The 10798-nt window shown below is 30.5% G+C and overlaps 1 protein-coding gene across 1 annotated transcript; it reads right to left on the bottom strand.

Moving 5' to 3' along the window:
• Nucleotides 1-3092: 3092 nt before the first annotated feature.
• LOC149894635 (uncharacterized) lies at nucleotides 3093-4465 on the bottom strand. Its single transcript, XM_090090621.1, has 2 exons — nucleotides 4314-4465; nucleotides 3093-4060 (listed from the first exon to the last, which is right to left on the bottom strand). Exons 1-2 carry the CDS (start codon nucleotides 4330-4332, stop codon nucleotides 3189-3191), a joined length of 891 nt encoding a protein of 296 aa, XP_089946747.1. The 5' UTR covers nucleotides 4333-4465; the 3' UTR covers nucleotides 3093-3188.
• Nucleotides 4466-10798: the final 6333 nt, after the last annotated feature.

The raw sequence follows: 10798 nt of genomic DNA, 5'->3' as shown, positions 1-10798 counted from the left end.
ATACGTTATTTTGTACGTTATTTTATACGTTATATTGTAAAAACTTTTTTTGCACAAGGTAAGTTGCAAATAGCGATAATGGTCTGATTGCATAGATTTTTCCGCATATTACTTTCACCAGATGGGTCCCTAATGGGAAACCCGTAAAAATCCCAGTTTTCTTAGCCCTTATAATTACCACATGCGGCCCATATTACTATTTTTGCTTAATTTTTCAACCATACGGGACCCGTCTGGAAACCAGAACAGAAACCCTTCTAAATCCCGTTCCCATAAGCTCAGTTAAAAACCATACGGTACCCGTCTGTCAATGTTTGCTGGGTTGTGTTTATGTTACGTTCGTCGTGGTAAATAAAACATAACATTTACCATGGTAAATGTAAGTACTGACTGCAGCAGGAATTACTGTCGCAGTACGCAGCTTCAATTACAGTGTTATTTTACTATAAACTAATAACCTTTACTATAAACTTTACAATAAACTAAACTTTAAACAGAGCTTAGTTTAACTAAAACACGCATCAATAAAAAAGTTTATCAATAAAGGATTGTGCTAATAACGATGGGCGTAAGATTAAAAACCATAGTTCAACAAGTTTAGGAAAAACATAAAATTTAAAAATTTAGCACATAATCATCGGCAGAGTTGTTACGGCATAATATGTCTGGCAGATCTGTCGACATATTTTCAGACATATTTTACATCGACATAAATTGTGACGCATCTGACCAAAACCAGTCGGATGTCGCGTTATGTTATATTGAGAAAACCATCAAAACATCTCAAAATCTTTTTTTCCGTTTTAAAATTTTAATATAGATGTTACGTTTTTGCTCATAACTTTGGCTAGGGTCAAGCTAGAGCAATAATTTTTGCATCATTTTAAAGCAGAATATTATACCTTTTCAAATATGTATCACACTCCAAACTTAAAATTTTATACATGTGACTGGTTTTGGTCAGATGGGTCACAATTATGTCAGAAACATTTTTCTGTCCACTTACTTTGACATAATTTTATGTCTGAGACATTTTCTGCCGACATAAATTATTTCAGAAATATTTTCTATCCTCATATTTTGACATAATTTCATGTCTGAGACATTTGCTGTTTCTTATTTTAGAAGAAAAAATCGTACAACTTTATAGCTCATTTCAGATTAATTTGACGAGTAAAACAAAAGTTTCGATTTCCCCTTATTAGAATGTAAAAACTTAGTCTCAAACTAAGTTTTTATTACTGAATGTGGTTTTTATTATATGGCGTCCTGTGCCACATTAGAAATTATGTTAAGTAGAAAGAAAAGTAGAACTTTTAAAGGGTCGAACCATTTACAGCATAAATTCGACGATCTAATCGTCTACAACATAATAAAAATAGAAAATAACTCTTTGTCAGAATATTTAATTCCGTTCCAGTATAGGTCGAATAATTTATGGTCGAAGTAAACCTTATTAAAAATTTAATTTTTCACCAGCGCTTCAGGTTAAAATAGAGTAACCATAGGACAAGCGACAATTTCAAGCAGCGCACAGTGTATCGCTTCATACAAGCTAGGTGGACAAAAATATTTTGTTTAGTAATTTCATTCCTAAGAATGTAGTTAACAATATTTTGGTGTTTTATTGATTAGTTATGCAGTAGGGTAGCCTGGGGAGGCAGGGGGGCAATTACCCCGCGCGTTTAAGCTTTAGGGGGCGCCTAAAAGTCAATTTTACTATAAAAAGTTTTTTTTTTTTTAATTTTATTGTAAAAAAGGAGATATTTTAATTACTTTTAAGATTTTAAAAGTTTTTATCTTGAAAAAGTTATAAAAATAACTTTAAAAAAGTAATAAAAATAAATACTAAATTTCAACACATTAATAATGTAATAAAATTTTGCCTAAAATAAAAATATACTCACTACAAATATACAAAATATAATAATAAACTCACTACACTACGTAAAATAAAAAAATATTTTATTAATAATTAATCATTATCGGATGAATCATTGTTATCTTCAGTAGCCGATGAATCGGACTCTAAATAATCTTCATCGTCACACATAATTCTATTTTCAACAAGCTGTGGTGGTATAATAGGTGGGATAATTAAATTCAAAACTTCTAACGGTAGTTTGCCAGTTTTCTTACTTGACACTTCTCTGTGTGAGTTGATGACAGGATCTGATGTTACCAAAAGCATATTGAGCAAATCTATATTTGTGCAAATACGTGAATTTTTTCTTGTATGGTGTTCGCGGAATCGACGAAAATCTTTATTGCGGGCTTCTTGAGACTCTTCCGACAGTTGTCCTATTGGAAGAAGGCATGTTTTTATAACTTCCGTGCTATGTACAAGTATTTTGTGCACAGTAACAGGCATATAGTACCACGGATACAGATTAATATAAAGAGTTTTGGTTTCAGAACAAAACTTTTCAAATTCATAACAGTTAATATCATAGCCAGAGGAAAGTGTTCTTAATAAAATACTAAAATTTTTAATGAGATTGATGTCTAAACCCGTAATCTCGCCGCTTAACTCTGGCTTCATAAAAAACCTGCGAGCAGTGTTCCCATCATTTGTATTCCCAAAGCCAGGTTTTGGTTTATCTACAATAAGACCCATATACTTTTTAAATTTTTGTTTGATATCTTCTGAACGTTTTTGGACACTAGATTTATCTTCATCGCTTCTAACTTGCCACTTTTTTATATCTAAACGATAGCTAATGTGTAGCATGCACTCAAAAAAAACGAATCCACGCATGCAAAGTAGACAGACCAAAACCATAATGTTCTTTTTTAACAACTAAGTCTTTTAGTTCACCGTTCATCATTTTAAGAGTCGCACCACATATGTAACATTTTTGTTGGGAACTTGTGTCAGTCAAGGCATTGCAAACTTTTCCATCTACCATTGATAGTATTAGGTCGTGTTTAACAGTAATTTGAGATTCGTTGAGTCTTATAGATGTTGGAACAAGTTGAGAAACTTCTGTTAAAACTTGGTTAGTTTCTGTTGTAGTTAAAAGATTTGTTTCTTTTGAAAAAATAAATTTAATTGGTCGGCAATAAAGCGTGGATGAAGGTCGTGGATTTTGCTAAATAATATTTTGACCGTCACTCAGTCTCAACGGAACAAATGAAAATACAAACAGAAACTCATCAGTAGCATCAGAGTTTTTAAATTTCTGTTTTTATGTGCTGTGACCGGAGCTCCCATCACATCCCCATTTGCTAATTAGTGTGAATGGCGTAGTAAAAGTAATACTTTTAAGAACTTCGCATTGGGCTTCAATTAAGCGTTCAGTAGTTTTATCAAGTATAGCTTGTAGGCTAATTTCGGCACGTGTTTCTGTAACAGAAATATGTTCATCTAATGGATAACATAACTTTTTCGACTTGCATAGACTATAATAAGATGGAAATAATATATGCCCTGCCTTTAAAGACCACTTTCTCGTCTGTTTATAAGAATGACTTGTACATTTAGAGTCAATATAATAAGCTAATGCCTCGTCACGATTTAACTGCCTGCCCCCACAAATAAAGTCTTTTGATTTAATTTTTTCTGATGATTCCAGACTTTTTCTGATTAAAGTAGCTTGGTTTCTGTGCCCCAACGCACGGCATGCTACTTCAGCAGCTGTGGTCAACTCAGTTGCACTTTGCAATTTTACTAAGTTTTCAACTCTTCGTTTTTTGGTTTTAAAGGACGAGTCTTCAAAGTTCTTTTTTGGTCGTCCTTGAATTTCTCCAGATGATGAAAAAGTACATTGCTGGTATATACTTATTTTAAATTCTACATTTGCCCCCTCTAACCAAATTTTATTTTTGTTTAAAAAACGGTCCATCATCATATGTGCTGCAGACCATTTTTTTGCGAATTTTGAAGCCATACATGAAATTTTTAACTGCAAAGACCTCTCAGAATCTTTAGTCACATCAGTTACATCAGTAACACAAAATCTTTGCAAAATAAAATCCATTAAACGAGAATTTCTTTCTTCTTGATTATGTCTTCGCCATTTTTTAAACAACTCCATTTTTGAAAAAAAGCGCACATGATCTAAATGAAATTTAATAACAAAAAATTGTGGATTTATGTGGTGAAAATTTTTTCTTTGTTGTACACCTTAGGACTTTAGCTATACACTGTTAATAAATTAGCTTGGATACATGTGGATACAAAAAGTTGTATAAGTTTAAAAATTAAAAACCAAAAAATATTTTACAATTTTAACCCAGTTTTTTAAACCATACTTTAACACATATTGCTTAACTTTTAAATAAAATATTTAATGTAAGTAAATAGTACTTACCCTCAAAAGTAAAATCCATCGCTGCATTAAAATGATTGCTTTCTTTAATTCTTGCTAAATGTTAATGCAACGATTGTAAATTTTTATTTAATTTTTTTCAAAAATGAAATTACATTTTAACGCCTCTTTAATTGCTTATGACTCATTGCTCTGTAATGTTTTTCATAATTAACATCGCAAGTTATTACTAATATAGGACTGTTATTGTGAAAATATTATCAATTAGTTGATTTCTTGATATGACTTTTGTCCACCTAGCTTGAATGAAGCGATACACTGTGCAGCGGTTAGAATGTAATTTTTAGCCGTAAGAAAATTTCTGGCCAAAATTTATCTTTTAATTTAACCGAACCGTCAGAATCGTTTTTTGAAGAGTAGTGATCTTAAACGAAAATTTATTTCAAATAAAACAAATATCAATGATAATGTTTTGTTGTTAAAATTTTTTTTTCTCTTACACGTTTTTTAAAGAGAAAATATCCCTTTTCAGATTGTAAATAATACAACTCAAACAAAGTAACTGGCAATTAAATTCCTTAGAATCAAATATTTATGTGTCTGCTCTCCTCAATCAAACCACATGGCATTATAGGTCACTAAAATTTGGAAAATTGGCTTTTTTTTTTATCCAATGGTATTTTATGGCCTTTTAACTTTATTTTGGCATTTTGACACAGAAAAATTTAAATTCTTGAAAAAGTATTTATTTTGGAAAAAAAGTTGAAATTAATTTTTGCTCCTCAAGTATTTTTAAAGATAATAAAAAACACCTTTTGACTTCCGATCCGAAGATTAACTAGTTGATTTTATTGATGAAATTTGTTCAAGATAAAAAGACGGAATCATTTTGAAACAGCCGCGATATGAAAAATGGCATTATTATGGCATTTTACATTCACGCTTTTGGCTAGAATTCTGTCAAATACTTTGCTAACTCAAAAGCTAAAAGAATTTTATTACGTTATAAAAATTTTTTTTTTTATGTTTCGACTCTAAAAAGGTTTTCAGAACTTTATTCTTGCACTGCACAGTGGGCCAGAATTCACTTTTACTGGACAAAATTCGTAACTAATTTAATATTAGAGCTATATTCACTAAAATTAGTATGAGTACTAATATGATGTCTGTGCTTTTTATGAAGGTAATATTTTTTTATTTCGTTGCTATGGATACCTTTATTTTGCTTAGCAACAACCTATTTTGTTATCTGCAGATATTTTATAAGTGCTATATTCACTAAATTTTGGCATGAGTACCAATATGAGATCACACTTCTTACAAAAGTGATAATTTTTTAAATTTAGTTGCTATGGATACTCTCTTTAGTTACAAAGTGGTAAATTGATATTTGAATATTTTATCGGATTTTTGACTCACCTATATTGAAAAACAATTGAGTATTTAGGTAAATAATGTTTTACAAATAGTAAAAGCAAAAAATAGTGCAAGAAAACATTGTAAATTTTAAATTGCATCAAAAATTATAAAACAATAATATCGTTTGAACCTTCCTATCAATCATTGTAACTTCAATAATACAATTCACTTCAATAGAAGATCTGCAAACCTCTAATAAAATCATACCCAAACTTTCTATCTCACTTTTAATGTACTGATCTTCTTCAATCACAGAATCCTTGGATTCCATTTTCTATGCAAATCTTATGGGTCTACAATAGGCTGTGGAGGACGACTTTTGATTTCTCCAAATAGGCACCTTTTCGTTGCTGTTGTTAAATTCAGTCAAATCCAATGGGACTAGACAAGTAATAAATAATTATTCTTCACGCTTTAAATCTCCGTTAATGTCAGGTTCTGATAAAATTTGTTTATAAATGCTATGGCCATTAGCACCATCAAAACCAGCCTTACACGTTAGTGTCATTATTTTTATTGCTTTGACGTTCAATATCAAGTGCCTTAGCACAGGTTCCTGAACTGCACAGATTCTTTGCAAAGTATGAATCATTAAATCTTTTAAAGGAACTGAAGCTGAATAGTCCTCCACTGTTATGTTTGCAGGATAACATTTCAATTTTGCATCTCTGACATCATTGTAAGCAGGGTAGATGTTATATTCTTTCTCCAAGGCTCCACTTCTAATCAATTGATAGGAAGCTTTTGTCAGACTTGCATCATATATTAATGCTAGTGCTTCGTCTGCTGAATATTTAGTTGCTTTATCTGTATTTGAAATACTTAAAATGTTCTTGGCAGCAATAACAATAGATTCATCTCTAAATTTTCTATTAGCAGCAAAAAATAATTCATTGGATGAATGAGATTCAATTAAACAAGATACACACCGTTTTTTAGTTTTATTAGAACTATTATCAAATGCAACTGGTTTTCGACCACGACTACTTGCAGTTGGTTCATTGTCTTTTTTTCTGACAATTAAATATTCATTAAGCCAGTTCACAAACTTCTTTTCAAAATTTTTGACAGTATAGTTTGCAGATTTCCACTTTTTTTTTATACAAGTAAACAAATCGTTGAACAGCATGTCTAAAATCAACTTCTTTAAAATCAGCAAATTTTGGCTGAATAAATTTTGATATATCTTCATTAATATTTTGTTTTGAAATACTAAGATGAATGTCTAAGTTTAATAAAACCATATCTAAATAATTATTGTAACAAGTATTTTGTATTTAAAAGTTTAATGTTATAATATATATGCCGCCCGGACTACTAATACTTGTTATTAATTAACCCTTTGTGGTCCGACGGGACATAAATGTCCCAGTTTACTTAAGGCTCTATGGCGATTCACTTGAAGTTAAGAAAGTCAAATATTTTGATTATGTCATTTCTATAATTGTTTGGCTATATCTCAAACCAACTTTTTGCGGCATATATAGTACTTTTATGGCATAAATACTAGTTTTTAAAAAGGTAAACTGATATGCGCATGTTTTTGATTTTAGTACGAAGAAAAAACTTTATTATTCATTATCAAATTATTACAGAATTCCCAAACTTTTTTGTTGTGTTCTTTAATAGTAATATGATCAATATATATTAAATTTTATAGGTGAAAGTTTGTTCTAGGTTGTTTATTTTCACTACTTTGTTGTGGGACATATATGTCCCTTCAGGTTTTATGGAACTCTGTTTTGGATGTATTTTATTTAATTTGGTATTATTAATTTGATTTTATTTACTTCAAGAGATAATAATAATGAAACATAAAAAGTATTATACTGCTGCCGAAGCTACAAAAATAATCTTAGAAGATATTCCCCTAGGAGACAGCAGTGATTTATCTGACTATTCAGATGATGATGAGAATTTTGAACTAGATAAACTGCAAGCTGAACAACAGTGTAATGATGACTTATCCAATCAAGTTGAAGTAGATGTTTCTGAATATGAGTCATCTGAGTATTCATATGATGGCAATATCTGTGATACTTATAATAGTTTTTCAGGTAAAAATGACTATAATGTAGAGCAAGATAGAAAGTGGAGCAAGATTGAAAAGAATGAATTTGTTTCAAGCTTCAATCAACCGGAAGGTACCTTTCTATTTATTAATTCAAAATGCTTTTTTGTTTTGCTTATTTTTCATCCAGAAAAAGCTCATTGAGAATATATACATATATTCTCTATGAGTTTTTTCTGAATGTGAATGTACACATACATTCACTAATCAAATAACATTTATAATTTGTTTCTTATTATTCTTTGTAATAGTTAAGCACATGATTTCACTTTATTTTACATTAATATTTTAGGACCTGTCAAAGTGCATTTTGCTGACTGCCAAAAACCAGTTGATTACTTTTTAAAATATTTTGATAATGAAATAATGGATTCCATCTTGTTCCAAAGTAATTTGTATATCAATCAGACACAAAAAAGAGTTTCTGCATTGTCAAAAGCTGAATTATTCGCATTTATGGGGATTAACATGGTGATGGGGTATCACGAGTTACCATCATGGAAACATTATTGGAATGGCGAGCAAGATTTGTCTGTACCGTTTATTTCAAATGCATTATCTAGAAATAGATTTTTGCAGATACTATCTAATATCCATGTCAATGACAATAACGCAGTTCCAGATACCAATACTGATAAACTTTATAAAATGCGACCACTAATTGACAGCTTGAATAAAAAGTTTACTGAACTGTACAGTGTATTACGTTCCGTTAGTATTGATGAAAGCATGATTCTTTTCAAAGGGCGCAGCTCATTAAAGCAATACAATCCTGTGAAACCAACAAAAAGAGGTTATAAACTTTGGTCCTTAGCAGATATGGATGGCTACCTTTACAAATTTGAGGTTTATCAAGGAAAAGATAATTGTAGAATTGATCCTGCTATGCCTAAATATTTTGGTTTAGGAGAAAAAGTCATTTATGAAATGACAAAATCATTGCAAGGAAAGTTTCATGAAGTTTTTATTGACAATTACTTCACATCTGTTCCGCTCATGGAATACTTACTCTCTAATCAGGTTCTAAGTTGTGGAACTTTGCGTACAAAAAGAAAGTACCTGCCACAAGACTTTATAAAAGATAGGTGCCTAAAGCGAGGCGACTTTGATTATCGAATATCCAAAGATGGAATTGTAGTTTTTAAATGGAAGGATAACAAACCTGTTCATGTCATTTTAAACTATCATGGAACGGATACATCAGAAATAAAGAGAAAGAACAAGGATGGAACCATATCAATGATTTGCGGTCCAAAAGCAGTAAAAGATTATAACGCCTTTATGGGAGGGGTTGATAAAGCTGACATGCTTTGTTCGCTATATGGCACTTCTAGAAAATCCAAAAAGTGGTGGCATCGCATTTTTTTTGGTCTTGTTGAGCGAACAATCTGCAATGCTTATGTTGTTTATAAAAAAATGTCCAATGAAAATATAAATCTTCTTGACTTTCGAAGATCAGTTGCACAATCCATGGTTATGAAAGGGAAGCCACCAAATCTTGGCAGACCAATAACATCATCTCCTTCCAACAGACTTACTACTAACAAAAGAAGAAAGTCAAATTATTCAGTAGTGCCATCAATTCGTAAAGAACATCTTGGAATTCATTGGCCACATCATGATGGAAAACGAGGACGGTGCGAAGTTTGTTCAAAAAAGAAGATTGAAGCAAGGCCATTTTTCAAGTGTAGCACTTGTAAAATTTTCTTATGTATAAATGATAAAAGAAACTGCTTTAAAGAGTTTCATGAATGAACAACTTTATCTGTACATTGTAAATAATATACACTTTTTGTTGGTTTAGATAATGCCTGTCGGGACTTATTTGTCCCATAGTAATTTTTAAGACAGCTAAAATAAAAAAATTAAATCTTTTTTTTTTTTTGTATGTAGATTTATCACAAATTAAAAAAAAAATAAAACAATTTAAAAAAAAAAATCATTGTCACACCTTGGACCACAAAGGGTTAAGTTACTACAAGTGTTAGTAATTAAAATTAAAAGTAATTAAATTACTTTTAGTGTTAGTAATTAAATTACTAACAACTACCAAAAATATGTTGCTGCTATGCTATGCAAAGTAAGGTATCCATACTAACCAAAAAAAAATAATCTCATAAGAATTGTGAATCTCATTTTAATACATACCCCCAATATTGTGTACTTAGCGGAAGTAAAATACTTTTAAAACAACGTTAATGTAAAAATGAGTTGTTGCTATGCAAAATTTAGTACCATAACAACTAAGTTAAAACGTATATAAAATCTGAACGGGGATTTAAGGGGACGAGCAATCAATTAAAACTCGATTGAAGCATTATATAGATCAAATAAATATAAGACAGCGCATGGCAAATTGTGGTAATTATTAGTTATAGTGCGGCAAAAAAAAAATTTCTGAAGGAATTTTTTTTTTTTAATCTGTGGTTTTCAAAGTATAACTGAGATAACATGCTTTGACAAATTTATTTCACACATTGGTTTTTTCTTATCTCTAAATACTCTAGAATAACATGTACTAATTTTTTTTTTCAAAAACGTAGATGTAATTGAAATATAACACAACGTTGATATCACCGTTAATTACTTATTTAAATTTTTTTTTTTTTTTTTTTAATTTCAATATTCAAATGCTTAGAGTCCTGGTAACTAAGGGATTTAATATAAATAAGTTATCAATAAATTTCTCCTAATATATATAGATACTAAAACTTAATAAGTTTTCAAGATTAGATAACTAAAATTTTTCCCATTTTGTCCACCTACTGGCCCACTGTGCACTGGGGCGCCATAAAAAATTGACTAATAGAAAATGTGAAATGTTCAGCTTTTTAAACAAATTTTATTTTATCAATTAAATCTAGATTATTTTTTACCACCATAATAGTCTAAGAAATCATTTGAAATGCGAGTACGTAGATGGCTATAAACCAAAGCGAATCCAGAGAAATCACGTTCAACTTTTACGCTGGAGAACGCTGCACCATAAACTACTTGCGAGATTTCATAGAGCCGATTCCATTTCGTTTTCTGGTTT

Source organism: Hydra viridissima, unplaced genomic scaffold (assembly GCF_058129835.1).
Source record: "Hydra viridissima isolate aposymbiotic clone 2 unplaced genomic scaffold, HvirCarnegie_v1 scaffold_1, whole genome shotgun sequence".
In the NCBI taxonomy this organism is placed as follows: domain Eukaryota; kingdom Metazoa; phylum Cnidaria; class Hydrozoa; order Anthoathecata; family Hydridae; genus Hydra; species Hydra viridissima.
Note: the sequence above shows the minus strand (reverse complement) of the source record. Positions and strands in the feature narration are given on the sequence as shown.